Source organism: Mycteria americana, chromosome 6 (assembly GCF_035582795.1).
Source record: "Mycteria americana isolate JAX WOST 10 ecotype Jacksonville Zoo and Gardens chromosome 6, USCA_MyAme_1.0, whole genome shotgun sequence".
NCBI lineage: Eukaryota > Metazoa > Chordata > Aves > Ciconiiformes > Ciconiidae > Mycteria > Mycteria americana.
Genome location: NC_134370.1, coordinates 53,509,333 through 53,529,316, shown reverse-complemented (window position 1 = coordinate 53,529,316; position 19,984 = coordinate 53,509,333). Strand labels below are relative to the sequence as shown.

Sequence of the window (19,984 nt, the reverse complement as noted above, 5' to 3'; positions counted from 1 at the left end):
ATCCATAGTCAGTCCTGAAAAGAATCCAGAGAATGACTCTTATAAATCTCCAGATACAGTTAAATACTCATAGCCCTGAAGACTTGGAAAATTTATAGACAGGCGATACTGAATTAGGTACCAAGTGAAATATAAGATATAAATATGTCCTGGCTTTGAGGAGGAGCTCTCTGAGCAGATCATGCTTTAAAGGTTAAGTATAGTTTTAAAAGATACATATGATTTTAAAGATAATGCAGAACAACAACTGTTTAGGCAGAGGAAAAATGCGTCTTATATGTAGAATGTCAGACAACATATGGCAACTTCGTATAATCTGTTAAGAGCTGTGCTCAAAAGCTATAATGAGCAAAAATGGTCTCTGCACCCTAAGTTGGAGAGTACTTGGGGGGAAGTGTCATATATACTCTTTCTTACCTATCTGGTCTCACTGCTGGCAGTAACAAGTTGTTGAGCTAGATAAGCTTTTGGTGTGACCCATTTTGAAAGGTGGTGTTTACAGCCAGGTGCGAGCAAGCCTGCCAAATTATATCTCTGGACTGCCCTTTATACTAATTGAAAGAATTCCCACTTAGGAACTCTCTCTCCTGCGCTGCATTCCTCACCTGGGTACTGGAATAGCAAAAATGTGTTTTTGATATGTTTAACACTTCAGCCTCAGCAATAAAGATGTGGTAGCTTGAAGAAATCCCTGTAGAGGTCATCATTATTTCTGGAAGGATGAGGCTGACTTCTGTAATACAGTTGTCAATTTATATATAGCACGAGAGATTTGTTGTTCCATCCATTTTCAAAACAAGTTGAACAACTGGAATATAGGATAAAAATCAACCCTATTTTGAATGTACTTAGGAAGATGCCTCTTGGCTCTTACTGTCTTCTCATGCTAAACAGTTTGAGATGTGCTAAAAACACATTTGGAAAGAACCTACATGTTTGTATTTTTCAAAATTTTTCTGTGTAAACAAACATTCTATGTTTCAGACAATCTTTTTTTTTGTTGTTCTGAAGTCATAGCCACAGTTGATGGCACTAGTGTGTAGCTGACTGCATTTTGTGACTGAAGGTTATTTAAAAATGCTTTTGTTAGGCATACTTTAAAAAAAAAAAAAAAGGGGGGGGGGTGGGTGGGGAGGAAGTGAGGTAAAGAGAGCCCTGACAGAGCACAGATGTTAAACAATAGTGTCACAGTGCACACAGTGAACAACACTTTTGTCTCTTGGGAAGCGCAGCTGTCAGTTTTTTAACAAGTTTCCATCACCTAGAACCAGTGACAGCATCAAGTTGTTTCCTGTATCATCTTGCAATGTGAAATATTCAGTGCTTACTGGACAATTTAAGCAAAATCAAGAAAAATTCTACTTTCCTGTTATTCTGATTTTTTTCCTTTTTGTTCTGTCACAATTGTGTTTCTGTCAGCTTTTTCCCATTTAAACTTCATCTTATGTAGAATAGAACTGACCTTTTGCAGGCATTTTAGTTGGCAGGGTGTATTTGCCTGCATGCATAACAGTAGTCCAGTCTAGAAGCATATTGCTTCAGATATTTTCCTGACTCTATTTTGTGCTATGCTGTCAGTGTCTGTATTTTAGTTACTGTTCTTGAGAGCTGTTTTCTTCTGTATTTATGGTCTGTTGGGATATTGAGGTATAAAAGCAGCATAAAATTACAGTGGTTTTGGACTATGTGGAGAAGAAATGTAAAATGAACTTTGTCCTCGTGTAGTAACTGCAGTATTTTTGGCCTTATTTTTAAAGCAAAACAGAGATACTACTATTTTGCAATAATGCTTCTGTTAAGCATTAGGGGATGCTTGGAAACAGGTAGAGAGGGCTCATGGGGAAATTTACTGTAATATCTCATTAACTAGTGCTCATTGCCCAAAAATCTTTGCATGAGGAAGAGAATTTAGTTGCAGCTTACACTGCTTCAGGACTTTTTTTGTTTATAAGACACTTAGTATGCATTTAAACAGCTAAGTGTATGTGTCTGTTTTTAACAAGCCAGAAACAATTTTCAAGGGAATGACAGTCGTATTTTAGTATAGTGCTGGAAGTAAAATACATAAGCTTTTAGCTTATGCACTTAATTTTATGTACAAATGAAAATATGCTGGAGAGCTGAAAGAGGAATAAGAAAATTTTTATTGGTGAAGTTTGGGAACAAAGTAGAAGGATAAATGCTTACTTCTCATTTTGCTAGACATAATGGTTTTAGCATCATTTTAATTGAAGCCCCCAAAAAGGGGTTTATCTGAATAAAAAAGGCACAAATAAGGATTTTAAAAATTAGGCTGCTGCACTTGTTTTTACCAATTACTTATAACGAGATGGTTGTTTACAATGCAAGGGTGCCTGTGTCTTCCCAGATTGTGATGATTGCAGTATTCTTGTGTATTCTGGTGGGGGGGTTTTTTGGGTGTGGGTGTTTTGTTGGTTTGTTTTTTTTTTTTTTTTTTTTTTTAAGTGCCTTCAGGCACACAGTTTTAAAACTGGCAGAAGAAAGTACTGAAAAGTCTTAATATGTCTTGGCTGAATAACTAAGCTTTGTTTCTGATGTCTCAAACTTCACGTTACTTCAGGAAAGCACGTTCTGCTTGTATTTAGATGTTTACTATTTATTTTATTCTTTCTTACTCATCCAAGATGAGTAGATTTGCTGCGATCTGTTGTCCTAAGTCATACTTCCAACTCTTGAAGTATCAGTTCTGATTAAAATAAACAGCCTTTACTCTGTGTAATGGCTTTTTTGGATACATCTGTACTTTATGGAAAGTGATACTCGTTGCTTAGCAGCACCATCTAGCTGTTGGTAGTGAAAAACTTTTCTTTTTTTCCCCTCAATACAGACCTCTCCTTTATGAGAGGAGATGGACTTGCATCTATTGACCAAGCCATTGTTACCTTTGAGGAAGTACCTTTTTCCCCCTCCTTGGCAATTAAGTCTGATATTAGAAAAAGCTGCAATTTGTTTGCCTGTCTTCTCTTAAATACTTTTTATATCCTTGCTTATTTGCCAGCTCTCAGGAATTGAATAGATACTTAGAGCATCTCAAGACTTTTTTTTTTTGGCTTGTTTGGTTTGGGGTGGTTTTTTTTTTTTAAGAACGTACATGCTCTGGAATTAAGACTGTCTCTTTGGTATATTGTTCTACTTTGTTTTTCCACCTGATTATTAATGTTCATCTGCTCCAACCCTATTAAATTATTTACTATTCAACAGATAGCAGTGTAACAGTTAACATTTCAACATACAGCCTATGTTCTGTTCAGTTCTGCTATGGTACAGCTGGTAGCCGTACCATATAATTTTTATAACAATATAAAAATAGCTGATCTTTTGAGCTAAAGGAATAGAAATTGTTATTTTGAGCGTCAATTGCTCTCGTTTAAAGAACAAAAGAGGTTTTTTCTTTTTTTAACTTGTCATATATGCCTTTGTTTTACACTGTAAGCATGTATAGGAAATGCGTAAGAAGCAGCGAGTTGTCTTTTTACTAAAATACATGGATGACGGAGTGTATGAGAAGCATTCCTGTCTTGTAATAGCTGTGGATTGAAGGCCTCATCCTCTCTGAAGACTGAGAAATCAGGGGCATGTTTGTGTTCTACCTTCTATCTCTGCAAAGCCCTACCAAGAGCCACAGCAGCAGCACTTGTGTTCCAGGGCAGCTGCTGCACAAAGGAGCAGATAAATTGGCTTGATCACAGCAAAGCCAAAGAATTAAGTCTAAGAATCTATGATTCCTACAGGGAGGGGTGAGAGAAAGATCGTTGTAACTGCTCTTCTCTGCTTCTTCCCTTTGCTTCTCAATTTCTTATATACAGCACTATATATACAGCAATTTCTTATATACAGCTTTCAATATACAGCACGTGTATGACTTCTGTGCTTGAAGCAGAGAGCAGTCTATTTCACTATGTTCTTCTCTTTCTAAATAGCCATATCTAGAGAAGTCCTTTATTGACATGAAGTTAGGGACAAAATGCTTGGATTTAGAAATTGTAAAATTTATTAGTAATGTGATAGTCTAAGAACAAAACCTTGTTAAATAGTAATTTGTAATTCCTTACCCACCAAACCTGAACTTTGTGAATGAAAGGATTTATTCTTTAGTCTTAGTAGACGAAGGTCATAGAAACAATTCTGTATGCGGAGTGGAATCTTTTTTTCTAATATAGTCTTCGAAGCAGAGAAGATGAGAAAATAACTAAACCAGGAGCTGTCTCTACACCTGTAAAGAATGCAGATGATATTTCTAAAACTATTGAAGAGGTGGCAGGCGAAAGAACTGAAAAACAAACTCCACCACTCCCAGGTAAAAACATTAAAATATATTAATTACAAATGTTGTTGAGAATGGATGACCAGTAAAGACTTTATGCCATTGCATATTTGTGGAATGATTTCTAAAGTCTTAAAACAGACCAAGTCCTAATTATTTTTATTTCTGAATACGAACAGTCTTTGTAACCATAACTCCATTTATATCTTAGAATTTCGGTCCTGAAAACCTAAGCTGTGGGATCTGCCCATTATATATGGGTCAAACTTCAGTGTTCAGAGCTGTATTTATAAGTGATGGTCATAAAGATTTTTGTCCTGATTTCTCAAGCAAGGTTAAAAATCTGTCATTTCTTTTCTGAGAGTCAAGCAGTAGACTGGTTCTTACAGGTTACTGTAGCAGACTATAAACAAGGATGTAGTTAGACCTGTTTAGACGTACTGTTCCCAAGACACAACGCAAAACACTCTGAAATGCTTTGTTACTGTAGCACTTACTAACTGCAGTCACGGACCAAGAAGGCACAACAAGTGCAGTACAACTAATAAAACCAGAATGAAATCTGTCTTTTTTTTTTTTTTTTTCCAAAAGGGGAGGATAAGCTAAATGGCAGCAGATAAAAGCCACTTGGTGTAAAAAAGAAAAAATGTAAGATGATATGGTGACAGGACACTGTTCTGGGCAGGCTGACTTACAAGATTCTTGTTTATGGAATGAGACACTTTAGCAAAATTGTAAGTGGAGAAAGAGGAGCTGTGCAGATGGTTTAGAGGGAGTTGTTCTTGAAAGGCTGGGTAGAATGAGAAAAAGCACATTCAGGACTGAAGGTATTTTAAGACTTAAGGGATGAGCAGTGGCGCTTCTGCATGTAGTATTTAGTAGCTTAGTGAAGAATTGGAGGAGTTGTGATGTTGATAGACGCTGAAAGATCTTGAAAATGAGAACAGTGGGTTTTCTGATGCAGCAGCCGTTACTAAAAAGATTGTCATAGGAGGTGACCTTTTGCAGTGGTGTTATGAAAAGATGCAAATGAAGTAAGTTTATATTTGCCAAGATAGAAAAAGGATGTCATAGCGAGATTAGAAAGGTGAATTCTGTATTTCTGTAAGATACTGAAGATTAATAATTGGCATAATACAAAGCCAGCCAGGATAGGAGACCCTTGAGATGGTTCTTAATCCGAAGTAATGTACTAATAATCAGTTTGAGAGACTGGTAAGCAAGTAATAAGTACTGTGGGGATTTTGGTTAGTGGAGAAGAAGAAATGTTCTGTTCTTAGGTGAATGGGAAGAAGCACATGGAAATACTTAGTTTGGATGGGAGGAGATGTAGGCCAGTGCATAAAGATAATATTTAAATTGGTGTCTGCAGATAAAATTAACTTGCCACAATATATAGTCTGAGATAAAAAGGTGCAATAAAGGGCATAATCCTTTAACAGCCTCACAGAAAGCTCTAGAGAAATAAGGATCTTTCAAAGGCTGTAAGGAAAATGTGGTTAGAAAAGTAATTGATGGATTCTGTGACAGTGTACCGCTTAGACTAAGGGCAAGATGACTGTTACGTTTGTGTCAAAGGAGGGTGGAAGAGGGTGAGCATTTGTTCAGAGGGGTCATCAGGCTTAGGCTAGGAAAGGGTCACTAAAGACTTAAAGGAAGATGCTGTGTTACTATATGGTAAGGACAAAAGTCAAATTAGAAGAGGCATTATTACCAAATTGTCTGAAATTCCCAATTTCAAACTAGTCTGTTCAGTGTTTTGAAAGGAAGACAGCACAGTTGTTGGGAAGGTCAGGGATATTAGACTAGTTCAAAGCCAGCCTAGATTGAAATCAGCTTTTTTCAAGTGTGCAGAGATAAGCCTTAAATACAAATTCTTCTAACACGACCAACCATGCAGCAGAGAAGAGCCTCTATTAGCATTCATTATTGAGGGAAGACTGCAGTGGCAGTTTCCTCCCAGTGACTCCAGAGAATCTGTGCAGCAGAGCCATAGTAAGTGCTTGTATTTAAGAACCACCAGCTGGACCAAAGTGAATGTTGAAATCTGCTGACCTCAAGGCATGCAGCAGTACGTCGAGTGTGTGGTATTTTAGTTTCAAAAATTGAATTCTTGAAGGAAGAGAGCTAATGGAAAATGAGCAAGTTACATCAGATAAATCAAGGTGAGAAACAGCAGGGTTGAAAGTGGTCTTGTGAGCATGAAGCCTTCTAGTTCTTGTAGTTTTACAGTGTTCGGAGTACTTAATGAAGTACAAAGGAAGTTCTGGGATTTTTATTGAAGTAGTAAGGCAGCCAGTAATCACACTGCTTTGAATGGCATGGGGAGAGTGTCTTCTGGTGTTGTAAGTTTCTAATATTTCACTTTTAAGTGGGTTTAAGTGGAGTAGAGCAAGGCTACTGCAGGAGTCATTAAGCTCTTAATTAAGTTAAGCTTTACTTTCTCATTTTCAAATGACCAAATGAACATTTGAAATCTTTTGATATTTTAATAGAACCAAAGCCAGTGTATGCACAAGGAGGTCAGCCAGATGTGGATTTACCAGTCAGTCCATCTGATGGTCCTTTACCCAATTCAACCCACGAAGATGGAATGCTTCGGTAATGTAACTAAACTCTATTTGAATCTGCCTTGGTCCTTGAGCAAACCCAGCTTTTGCCCAAGGTGATGAATAACATGTATAAATGGTCTGATGTAAAGTCCAATATGCTGTCCTGACACTTCTGTTCAGAAATATTAGGATGAAGAGTTTAGGTTTATTGCTGAGCCTTGTTGGCACTCACATTGTGTGATACACCTTTCTTAACTCTATTAATTTTCTATGGAAATGAGCAGTTACAGTGATCAACTGGTGAAAAGAATTTGTGGTGTTTATCAGGCACTCCCTGGGCACCCCCACCCCTCCTGCCCCATCTCCAGAGAGAGGAGAGGTACTGTAGCATATTCTTTTCCTTTCATAGTAATTGGAGAGCAATGAATAAAGGCCACTGCAGAAATGTGCAAAGTCATGATGTGGAAATGAGTCTACTTCAGCTGGGATCTCCTTTATGGGCATTAGTGTACATGAGAATAGATTCTAGTTTGGTTTCGTCTCAAATTCATCTTAATCTCTTTAGAGCCAAAATAGATCTATATGCCAGCACAGCTCTTTAAAAGGAGGAACGTTTTTGGAGGAGAGTGTCAAAGTGTAAGACAAACAAACCCCACTAAACAAGTAAATACAGGTGGGTTTTTTGAAGTGCTGCTAATGAGTGTGTTATAATGCTGCAGTCGATAAGCAGTTAATGGTATGCATAGCATAATATCCTCTAATTGAAATGAGAGGCAGATTAGTTCTTTGCATGTGTTCAGTTTCAAATTCACCAGGATATTTTATACTATTACACCTCTAAGTGGAATATTTTCTAAATCTCTAGGCCAAGCATGAAACTGGTAAAATTCAGAAAAGGAGATAGTGTGGGCTTGCGACTAGCAGGTGGCAATGATGTTGGCATATTTGTAGCTGGTGTTCTGGAAGACAGCCCTGCAGCGAAAGAAGGATTAGAGGAAGGGGACCAGATTCTCAGGGTATGTCAAAAGCAATAACAGTACAAATGTTTTGTTGTACCAAAGTAGGTTTTCTTTCTGTAGTATTGAATATATTGCCCTTGTAGTTCATACAGTTTTTTTTCCTGTATGCACTTATTAGATGACTTAATAGCAGCAAAATCTCCTGTTACTGTACTGTTGCTAGGAAGGTTAGTAAGTTTTACATCCAATTTCTTAAACTAATCCAGTTGATAAAGTTGTTTGGTTTTATTTTTAACTGTTGGGTCACTAAATTGTCAGAGGGCTCTGTATGTTACTGATGTTCATAGATGCTCCATAATATGGATCTAAAGAATATAAAATGAACAGCTACCTATTATTCTGGAAGCTATGCTTTTATTGAGAAATAAAGTGGGACTATTTAGAGGTACAAGAGACATCTTGGGATACATGCACTTGGTGTGTATGTATGAAACTGAATTAAAAAAAAATCTCAGCAATAAGTTGATTTAGGTTTCCCATTGTATAGTTAAATCTCTGTTATAATGTCGTATGCTAAATTAAACTGATTACTTCATTGATACCAGGTAAATAACGTAGACTTCACAAATATCATCAGAGAAGAAGCTGTCCTTTTTCTGCTTGATCTTCCTAAAGGCGAAGAAGTAACTATTTTGGCACAGAAGAAAAAAGACGGTAAATATTTGTATATCAGGAGCAATGTAGTAGACTGCTTGGAACAATGTAAGAAGCATAATGAGTGATGACTAACTTCTGGCTTGCAGGAAATTGGCACCTTATGAAGACTAAGTTCTTTTGGCTTTGGGATAGGTTACTACTACAAATGGACTAGACGTTGATATTGTAACAGTACACATGCCCCCCCTAACAAACAAACAAAACCTGCAAAACAAAATAACCCAAAAAAACCCCCAAACAAAAACCCCACCAAAAATAACCCCTAGCATCTGACAAAAGTATTGGCATTAAACCTTAGGGAGAGCAGGAGAGTCTGTTGTAGTTTTGCCGTTGAAAATGAGTGATTACACTGATGTGCGTGGACACAAACTTCTTTACCAGTAAGATTCATTCCTTCCAGGGAAACTGAATTAAGCTTGCACTAGCACCAAATTTTTGACTGTGAAAGTTGAATTTATGTTGGTAGTTTGCTATTAATAGTTATGCTGCCTAAAATAGAGAAGCTCTGAGACATTAAGGCTTCTTGAAGTAATATTGTGTATTTAAAATGAGAATTAAGGTGAAGCACTGCTTTGAGTAATTCTTGTGAGCATTAGGACATCACTTGAACTTACATAACACTTTATATTTTGGCATTTTCTTTTTCTTTTTTTTTCAGTTTATCGTCGCATTGTTGAGTCTGATGTAGGGGATTCTTTCTATATCAGAACTCATTTTGAATATGAAAAGGAATCTCCTTATGGACTAAGTTTCAACAAAGGTGAAGTGTTCCGGGTGGTGGACACTCTGTACAATGGTAAACTGGGTTCGTGGCTAGCAATACGAATTGGCAAGAATCATAAGGAAGTTGAAAGAGGTATCATACCTAACAAAAACAGGTACGATCTTAAAATACTTAAACTGCTGTTTTAAAACTACAATTTTAAATTCTGCATCTGTATGATTGGAGTTGTTTGCAGGATGCTAGTTTATAGAAATAGTTCAGTCAGAAAAAGTGACAAAGCATTGAAACAAATTGAAGTTAAATATCTGATTTATGGATTTGCTTTTGACTGTTGTACAGTCCACAAAAAATCTAAAAACTTTCTTTTCAATACAAGAGACAAGGCTATATAAAGCTTTAGAAATGTGGTATCAGCTTCAGTAGTTCAATCTTATACTTTCTAATACAGAAACAACAACGAAAGCTTGTGATAGTGGTGATAGTGGTTTTTTGGAAGTATAAGCTTGCTAGTTAAACATTACTTCAGAAGCTCACTTCCTTGATAACTGGTTGGAATTTGTTGTCATCTTAGAGCTGAGCAACTAGCCAGTGTACAGTACACGCTTCCAAAGACAGCAGGAGGAGATCGAGCAGATTTTTGGAGATTCCGAGGTTTGCGTAGCTCAAAAAGAAATCTCCGAAAAAGCAGAGAAGATCTTTCTGCCCAACCTGTTCAGACAAAGTTTCCTGCCTATGAAAGAGTTGTTCTTCGGGAAGGTATGGCTTTATTCCTACTGTTGCATGTTAACAGGTCGGTGCAGTTTGCTTTGTAGTAGCCTATGTATTTAAGAGTATCTTGCATTTGTTTTAAGCAATCAATATATTTTGTCTTTTTTGTCCCTTCAATTCTAGCTGGGTTTCTCAGACCTGTAACCATTTTTGGTCCAATAGCTGATGTTGCGCGGGAGAAACTTGCTAGAGAAGAACCAGATATCTTTCAAATTGCAAGTAAGCGTGAGATCAGGTTTTTCTGCCGTTATGAAGTAGTCAACTTTCTTTTGCTAGATTGTTTGTTTCTACATTATTATTTTAGCTATTACATGTTTAAAAAGATGTTGACAATGTCAAGGAACAGACTAAATGTAAGCTCTTTCACTGTTTGGTTGCTGATAATTTTCTGAAGGTAAAAGTAATACTAGTTCTGTTTATAGCCTTCTCAAAATTCATTTTAATTCAGTACCTTATTATCCTATTTCTAAGTGCTTTTGTAAAGATGTAGTGATTTTTATGGCCAAATTGGTGGGTAGATTTTTGTGTATTATTGTGAAGCAGGAGGAGTGTCTTCAATCTGAATTGACAATTTGAGCTATGAAATGGTTTGTTTTATCTTAATGAGAGAATGTAGAATATGTTGTAAACTTACAACAGGTTTTTACTGTGTCCTCTTTACCAGAAAGTGAACCAAGAGATGCTGGTACTGACCAACGTAGTTCTGGCATTATTCGTCTTCACACTATAAAACAGATAATTGATAGAGTAAGTCTTTTATTGTCACTCTACTTTTAACACAAGAAGAGTAAAACTGGTATCGTCAAGTAAAGTGTTGGATGTTTTAAGTGTAGAAGAAAAACGAATGAGTGTGTTTGTTTTAAAACAAACTTTCTCATCTTTCTATTGGTTAATTTAAAAAAAACAACCACCACCCCTTTCCTTCTCCATATTAATAACTGCAGCCTAGAAGTAATTCTAGGCTTTGTTCCAGGGAGTGTTGTCCTCTCTCCATTAAGGCTGTTTTAAGCTGTTTCCTCTTTCACTTAATGCCATGCTGTGACATTCCAGCTAGAAAATGTTACTTTATTTATGGAGTCGTTAGTCTTCCCCCACCCAAATTTACAAATTAATAACTTGACATCCTTGTTTTGTGCAAGGACTAGGGGAAAGGGTCCTTCAGTCTCACCTGACATCAGTTCATGATATGAGGCTCTATTCCTTACCTTTTTATTTCCTTATTTAAAAACAAACTGCAAGCCTTTCAGATGCCCGGGGGGGGGAGGGGGAAGGCTCTTCTAGCAGCAAAGGTGGGGATACTGCATGCTGTGCGCTTGAGATAAATCTTGTGCTAGATGAAAGTAGGTAAAGTTCTTTAATTCGGTGATTTTTTTTTTTTGAAAGGAAGATAAAGGTGTGAAACACAAAGACTAAGTTTTTGTGTTTCGATCTTTCCTTTTTTCCCATTAGCAGAATACTAATAGGAAACTTTAGTTTAGTGCCTGCTTGCTTTGAGGGGATTTTTTTTTTTTAAACAGGGAGTTAAATATTAAAAAGCTCATAGTTACGCAGTCAGTCCTACAGTTCAAGTATATGCCTATGTAGCCTGGTATTGGAATTGGTTTGGTTTCTATTACTCTGTTCAAATAGGAAAAGAATTTAAATCAATACTTTGAAACAATGAACTCTGTAAAGGTAGTACAAAATAAATTTGTGGAGCATGTTTTAAAAAAAAAATCAGTATATAAGTGATTCACTTTCTTGCCTCTGTCCTTTTTATCACAACAGGACAAACATGCTTTATTAGATGTCACTCCTAATGCAGTGGACCGTCTGAATTATGCCCAGTGGTATCCTATTGTAGTGTTCCTAAATCCTGATTCTAAGCAGGGTGTAAAGACTATGAGAATGAGGTTGTGCCCAGAATCACGAAAAAGTGCCAGAAAGCTGTATGAAAGAGCTCACAAGCTACGCAAGAATAATCACCATCTCTTTACAAGTAAGTAATTAGATATACTGTATTAGTATTTCTGAGGGGGAGGGGAAGGTGAGATGAGAGCAACTTCTTCCTCCAGACTTTCCTGCAAATGGACCAAGTCAAGCAGTTGTTGACTTGTTCAGGCTCCCCTGTTCGATAACTGATCGCACATTGATGCGTGCATTGTTTGCATATGACTGCACAAATGTAAAGTGATCGGAAACATCAAAATTACATTTCTAGTAGGTCTGGTGGCTTTGCATGATCATTAGCCAAAATAAAACACTTGAATAAATAGGAAGGTGATGTAATTCTGTTTTTTTTAGTCTGGCTAAACTGAAGCTTCACTTTATTCTAAGGTACTGTTAACTCGGTACTTCCTATGGGATAAAACGTCCCAAAACACATCAGGCCTTAAGTTTGCTTTGAATACTAATATTTACATTACCATTTACATCTCATAGTTTTAACCCACCAGTTTATATTGCTTTTATTACTGGTGGTACAGATCCTTCTCATAGTTCTGCAGAAATCATAAGTCAAACTAACCTACTCTACTTCTAGCTACCATTAACTTGAATTCAATGAATGAAGGATGGTATGGAGCTCTAAAGGAAGCAATTCAGCAACAACAGAACCAACTAGTGTGGGTTTCAGAAGGAAAGGTAAGAAATAATATGTTTGGGGAGAAAGGACAAAACTATTTATGAGAGGTTTTTTTGTTCTTTCATTCTTTCTGGTATTACAAATATGGGCAGATACTTGTGGAATGAAGTTTGTTTTCCTTTTTTCCTTATTTTAACCATCATTTGAAGATCTAAAGCAGTAATGCTTCATGGCTGTGTGAACTGCTCAAAACTGATTTGTCACTATATTAGTGCAGTTATTCTGTTAATGAGGACTGTACAGTTGTCCTTGTGCATGTAGCAGTGTAATAAGCGAGAGCATTTACCCGCTGCCACCGTTAACTGGAGGATATATTATTGTTTTGAAGACTTTGTGGAGATTGGATGCTTTGTCGTGAAAGAACTTCTGCATGTTCTGCTGCATTGGTACTAGGGACTGGGATTGCCTGATGATGAATTGTTTTTTCATTAATATAAAAGTGTCATATTCATGTTCTTTCTGACCTTTGAGAACTGTGTTCTCTCAGTTGTGAGAACACAGATACAAAATCACAAGTTAGTGTTCTGTGTTCCCCACTAAAACTCCACTTGCCTTCTCAAGCTGCGTGTTACACTATGCACATTAGATCCATCCTCTTGAAGAACTAATATCAAGCGAAGTGCCAACTACAAGTAAGCAAATGATGAATCAGCTATTGCTGCGTGTTTCTTAACATTTGGATTGTCTATTTCTGTTCAGATTGAGCTCCTTTCACCTCCTTATATCTACCTTCAAGTTAATGATTCCAATATCGTAATATCACTTCGAAGTGCAGCTTTGTATCTTTCCAAACACTTTGATTTCCATGGACGCTATGGACTATCCCCTCCCTTACACCGATCCAAAGAGCTAGACTGCAGAAAAGGCTTTTAGGTGTAAGCTTAACATCTTCAAAGATTGAAACCTAGTATCTCCTCCCCTGTGATATTGAAATTGTTGAGTTCTCATACTGTTGCTGTGCTGCTGGATTTGGAACTACCAGACTTTCTGTTGTGGTTGAGAACAGGATAGATGCATTCCATTTGTTCAGTTCTTCATTATTCACAAAAAAATTTCCTAGCTTTACACTGCAAGAAAAAGCATTCCTTAAAAGGTATTTCAATAAACATGTACTTTAATTTTGTTTGACACAGGCAGATGGTGCTACAAGTGATGACCTTGATTTACACGATGACCGCCTTTCGTACCTCTCAGCTCCTGGTAGTGAATATTCTATGTACAGCACAGACAGTAGACATACATCTGATTATGAAGACACAGATACAGAAGGGGGTGCTTATACTGATCAAGAACTGGATGAAACTCTGAATGATGAGGTTGGGACTCCTCCTGAATCTGCTATTACACGTTCTTCTGAACCTGTTAGAGAGGATTCTTCTGGAATGCATCATGAAACTCAAACTTACCCTACTTATGCATCCCAAGCTCAGCCACAGCCAAATCTCAGAATAGATTCTTCAGGATTTAAAACAACTACTTCTCAGCCGGTAAGAAAGTAATTTTATACACTGACCGCTATACATTTACTTCAGGTTGCAAGATCTCTTTAGCAAGACATCTGTGTTCATACTCTGCTTAACAGTATTGTGAGTGCATACACGAATCTGTCAACAGCAACAATAATATGTTATAATGAATTGGAGAATCAGCTTGCCCTACCTGTTTTAGTGATTCATTCTGACAGGAGGGGGATGGAAGTACCATTCTACTTTGATTAAATGTTTTGCTGCTTTAATCTTCAACATAATGAATTTCTGGAAGTGCTAGTGCATGATACTTTCAGTACATTTCATTCTACATCTAGCTGCATTGATCAAAGCATCATTTAAATTATTTTAATATAAATCAAAAAGTCATACAGTGATTCAATAGCAGTATATTTAAAATATTTTAAACACTTCACAGAAAGCAGAAGCCTCACCTGCAGTCCCTTACCTTTCCCCGTCGCCTGAATCAAACCCTGCAACCTCATCAACCTCTGCAGTAAATGCTAATGTAAACCTAACTAATGTCAGACTGGAGGAGCCTACTGCTGCTCCTTACAACTCTTACCAACCACAAGCGGGCCCCTTAAGAACATCAAGTACTGAGGGAGCTCATATAGTCCTAAGAGATCAAGAGCCATCATCCTTATCGCCGCATATAGATCCAGCAAAGGTACCTGTGCCACCTTGTTGCGCTGATTTCCTGCTATACATCAAGCTAGCACATGATCTTTATGTTTTGCCCTTATTTGGAGAATTCCTTCTAGTTTTTTTTCCTATAAGAGATCATGCAGGTTACAAAAAACAGTGCATCTGAATTGCTAAGCATCATCTAATGTTTTGTGTGCATGGCTTCAAACTATATACTTTTCACTGCTCAAAAAGATGACATTTTTATAAAAAGGCTGCATTCTGTATTTTGATTTTACTTTACATGTGACTTTTCTTAGCTTGTCAATGTTCTGCTGTTTATTAATGAGGCCTTGAGAAAAATCTGTTATTTTCCTAAAGTGACACTAGATCTTTGTATACTTTAAATCATGCCAAATCCTTGATCATTAAGATGAATCCAGTTTGTTGGGTGACTTTATATACTTCCTCAGCAACGCTAGAACTAAGTTTAAATGTGTAAATCTATTTACTTCCAGCCTTCCCACCCCCTGCAAAAATGCACATGTGTGCGCACGCTGCCCCCCCCCCCCCCAACTCCAAACCCCAGAGATGAGAGACTATTACCTTTGTCTTTCCCTTTTAATCTACTTACATGTTTTTGCTTAAACATAGGACTGCAAGGCATCTTTTGAATTGCCAAGTTCAGCTTCTTGTGATTGCAAACAACTGCATCAAATTATTCCGCTTTTAAACAAAATTAAACTCAATATTTGAAACTTAGGTTTGTTTAAAATATTACATGTCAAATGCAGCTGCAGTTACTCTTCATTTTAACTGAAAAGTATGCCTCTCTCTTTAACAGGTATACCGAAAGGATCCATATATTAACGAAGAAGCGTCCAGACAAAGCTATGTCTTAAAACAGCCAGCAATTAATCACCCAGTACAGAGACAGGAAAGAGACCCAAATCTAATCTATGAATCCCAGGCTCAGTATGCAGAAAAACAACCAAGTAGGGACTATGAACAGTCAACATATAGGTATGATTCTACAAACTATGTAGATCAATTTTCTCGTGGTTATGACCCTCGCCTACATTATGATGACCGTGTGCCTCCTTATGAGGAGCACTGGGCATATTATGATGAAAAACAGCCCTACAACCAAACAAGAACAGCTTATGAAAACCAGTCTCCTAGGGATCTTGATTCCAGACAAAGCATAGAAGAGAGCACAGAACGCAGCTATTATCCAGCACAACCTCGTTTTGAGGAACCCCCTCCAATGAGCTACGATGGCAGACCTCGCTATGAGCATGCACCCAAAAACTTCAGCTTACCACAAGTGCGATACGAAGATCAACATACTGTTGGATATGACACGCATGGTAGATACAAACAAGAAGTTCAGCCATACCAGTCAGCCATACCTCGATCTCCTGAACCGAAGCAGTACTTTGATCCACATGTAAGGGGCTATGAACAAGGTCCTCCTCAGGCTTACAATGCTAAAGCTGGACAATATGACCCTTCTCATAGCACTTCAAGTGTTTCTCTTCCTCCTCCCCCTTCATCCCAAACCAAACCAGAAGTTTTGCCTTCTAACAGTAAACCACTGCCTACATCACCATCTCTAGCAGAGGAAGAAGAAGATCCAGCTATGAAACCACAGTCTGTGCGAAGTAGGGTTAAGATATTTGAAAGAAGAAGATCACCATCTTTGGAAAAAATGAAGGACCCAAGTGATACATCAGCTATCAAGGTAAGTAATTTAAGTTTTTTTTAATTCCTGCTTTTTGCTAATGAGACTACATTGCCCAAAGTAAAATACTGTCTTGGAAAGAAAGCTTTACTGCTTGTGGAATAGCCTCTTAGCCAACCTAACTGCAGTATGTTTTAAAAGCAGAAGCTGAAAACTTTTGTGAAAACACTGAAGGGGATCTTGCCATGCTGAAAACTCCTCCAATTCATCTTTCACTAGTATTTCATTCTGTTTTTCCTTTTGGGGGAAGCAGCGGGGGGCAGTCTGTTTTCTTACTCAAAGTGCTGTATCTTTCTAAATGTTAGAATCTAAGAGAATATGCTGTGCTTTTCTTTACAGCCTCCAGAACTAGCACCTAAGCCTACACTCACAACTGTGAGTGGTCCAAAACCAACTTCTCAAAGCCAATATGAACACGACAAAACAACTTACAGGTAGATGCACAACTGATTAATTAAATTTAGTTTTCAATATGGGATTAGAATATTCAGAAAACACGTCTTAGTTGTTTAAATTGGAAATGGCAGAGTAGAGAGTTGGAGTGTGTCAATATGATTTCTGTGTCAATAGTAAGGCAGGGCATAAAGTCAGTTCTCATGGACATGATTTCTGGGAAGTGGGGGAAGGACTCAATATGTTTTTTTTCAGCTTTTTTGAGAAAAAAATTTAGCTAAATCTCCATCTTACTTTTTTCTATGTTTAAGATAATTAGAAAGTAAAACAAAAGGAAAAAGGTAAGGTAAAAGGGAAATAAGGATTTTCTTTCTTTAATGCTGTGTCGTAGCTATCTAATTTCCATGCAATATAGGTTAAAAAGGCAAGGTGTGCAATTATGAGAATTACATTTTGGCTGCTTTATTACTAGCTAGGTTATAAAGTAGAATTTTAATTCAGGTACTTAACACTTGTTCAACTGTACACGTCAACTATATATTATCATTTTTGGCTAGGGCCCCGGAACCACAGAGACCTCAAGTGAAGCCACCTGAAGATATTGTGCGTTCAAATCATTATGATCCTGAAGAAGACGAAGAGTATTATCGAAAGCAGCTCTCATACTTTGATCGCAGGAGTTTTGAAAATAAGCCATCTGCACAGGTTGCTGCCAGCCATCATTCTGAGCCCACTAAACCAATACATTCGCAGAATCAGCTGAATTTCACCAATTATTCTAAGTATGTTTGGGGGATTTCTTTTTTAATTTGAAGGAGGGAGGCATACAGGACTAAAACAGAAATTCTGCCTCTGGGTTGAATGAATTCCAGGGGTTCATGTGTCTAATTGAAATTCTTTTGTATTCATGAAGTCAATTTCTTTGTTTAGATGTAGCTTTAGTTTGAAAACATATAACTGCATAACTTTTTATTTTGGTAAATGAAATGAATAATTCTTGGAGATTTCAGGACCTTCAACATGTTACTACTTTTGTTTACCACTTACTAAAAGAATATAAGAAAGTATTTCCTTGGTCTAATACTGAGTGCTTAAACATCTTGCAAAGCAAAGGTTTTGGTTTATTCCAGTTCTGCATGCATTTATTCTGCAGACAGGCTTGTACACGATAGCCATATTTGACATTAGGAAACTGAGCCTTTAGGGAATATTGCTGAGGTCAGAATTTAATCTGTTGATGGAAACATCTGTTTCCTGTATTGTTCTGCTTCCTTGATTTGGAACATTTTGATACAGAAGCTGTGTGAAAGCTCATAACAGATTTAGCTCAGGTAAAGAACTGTCTGTCTTGGAGAATACTTACGCAGACTTTGTGAATACTCTCCCTCTAAATTTCCAAAATTTCTTTCGATTCAAACCATAACAATATGTTTGTAGCTGTTACTGTGAAAAACTACCTTGGCTTGCTGCATGAAGGCTGAAAATCAGGCATTTTTGAAGACTTTGTTTGCATTCCTGCTTGGAATCTGGACTATTCAGGTCAAGCTGAAAATCTGGCAACCTTAATGTAAATGAGATATTTAGAGTGAAATAATAAACTAGCTTGCTGAAGTTTTATAGTGTTCATTGTATGTGCAAGGTGTCTTTTATGTACTTGATACACTGTTCCCGTGCTTGTCTTAGAGGATTTGAGCTAGGACTCGGGAATCTTCTTATTTGTGTAATATTGTCTATTATCTCCAGCGTCTTCCTCTGTGAACTGAGAATATTGGAATCTTTCCAAAAGCTTGATAGGTTTTAAAGGATTTGCTTTTTTCCCTAAGCAAGAAGTCTACATATGGTAGCTATTTCTTATTTTACTTTTTTATATGCTAAGGAAGGAATGTGTATAGTAATCTGTAACCAGTTCTGTTTCTCAGTCAAGGATATTCTTTATCCTTCCTTTTCACTTGCCCTGTGTCTTCTGATGGAAAGATGGGAGCATGTCTGTCCTGCTCTCTGGGCGTGGTAGGAAGAGACCTAAAAAAAAGGTCTTGGCTGGCCTCATAATGTATTGGAGTAGCTTTCAGAATTATGTTCCCACATACAAAAAACAATGTTACCCATAGATTGTCCGTTTTGATCTGTAGGCATGGACTGTGTTGCCATTGTAAATGCAAGTAACGCTTTGGGAGAAATGTTGTAAGCTTTCATCAAGTAAATGTGAAGATTGTAAAATTGTTCAGATGGAAAGTGTTGTAAGCTTTCGTTGTACATTTTGTTATCCTCTGCAGTGTTGTCACATGCTGAAAAATATGAGAAATACACACAACTATCAAATTTTTGCTGCACAACAGCTAATAGTTGAGAGAGATTGTTCCGTACTTCTACCTACCACTTCCATCTACCATGACACTTCCATTTTTTGGCTGCTTAGTTCTGGTTTTGTTTTCATTGTGAGTTAGTGTATAACTTGAGGGCTTATACTTATGGGAAGGTGACATACTACTGCCACAGAGGAATAAGATAATACTGTTTTTAAGGCTGATAGTTTCATATGTCAGGGGACAAAAATGTGTTGGTTTTTTTTCTTTATGAAAGAATGTAACCCTTAACAGGAAAGGACAGACATGGAAAAGAAAATTTACCCAGGGTAGTCCAGTGCAAATAGACAAAGCCTAAAATATTAATGGAAGTAAGTGGAAAGAGATGAACAAGAACACTACTCAATTGGACAGTACTGCCTCTAGAAGTGTACCGCAATGTCCTTGCATGGAAACACAAAACAATCGCTGTCTTGAGACAGCGATTTCCTATTTAGGACTCTCCTTTCGCCAGTTTCCAGTTTGTACTGTTACTTGCTTATTATTAATCTTTTTTCCAGTGAATTTATATGATAATTGCTATTCTGTGAATAAACTCTTCTAAAAATAAACAGGGCTAAATTTGGATGATACAGGAACTGTTGATTATGCAATCTCTTGCTCCTGCATAATCCATATAATATATTCTGGGTACAGAGGACAGATTTTATTTATTCATGAGGAATTGCTACAACTTTTTCAGTTTTAAATATTAATGTTAAACATTAAATTATGTAAAGTTCTTCACCACTGAGTAACTATT

The 19,984-nt window shown here is 37.1% G+C and overlaps 1 protein-coding gene across 5 annotated transcripts in view; it reads left to right on the top strand.

The window, feature by feature from the left end:
• The window catches only part of TJP1 (tight junction protein 1), a 75,686-nt gene that overhangs the window by 44,163 nt on the left and 11,539 nt on the right, over window positions 1–19,984 (top strand). For 3 of the 5 annotated variants that reach the window (XM_075505842.1, XM_075505841.1, XM_075505838.1), the window contains exons 9-23: window positions 4,182–4,318; window positions 6,781–6,886; window positions 7,703–7,853; window positions 8,402–8,510; window positions 9,172–9,391; window positions 9,809–9,993; window positions 10,129–10,224; window positions 10,670–10,752; window positions 11,773–11,983; window positions 12,527–12,627; window positions 13,762–14,115; window positions 14,534–14,785; window positions 15,587–16,486; window positions 16,826–16,920; window positions 17,437–17,661. In XM_075505842.1, the coding sequence (XP_075361957.1) occupies window positions 4,182–4,318; window positions 6,781–6,886; window positions 7,703–7,853; window positions 8,402–8,510; window positions 9,172–9,391; window positions 9,809–9,993; window positions 10,129–10,224; window positions 10,670–10,752; window positions 11,773–11,983; window positions 12,527–12,627; window positions 13,762–14,115; window positions 14,534–14,785; window positions 15,587–16,486; window positions 16,826–16,920; window positions 17,437–17,661 (3,225 nt within the window). The remainder of the gene's footprint in view (window positions 1–4,181; window positions 4,319–6,780; window positions 6,887–7,702; window positions 7,854–8,401; window positions 8,511–9,171; window positions 9,392–9,808; window positions 9,994–10,128; window positions 10,225–10,669; window positions 10,753–11,772; window positions 11,984–12,526; window positions 12,628–13,761; window positions 14,116–14,533; window positions 14,786–15,586; window positions 16,487–16,825; window positions 16,921–17,436; window positions 17,662–19,984) is intronic. The other 2 variants (XM_075505844.1, XM_075505843.1) reach the window with 1 other exon arrangement.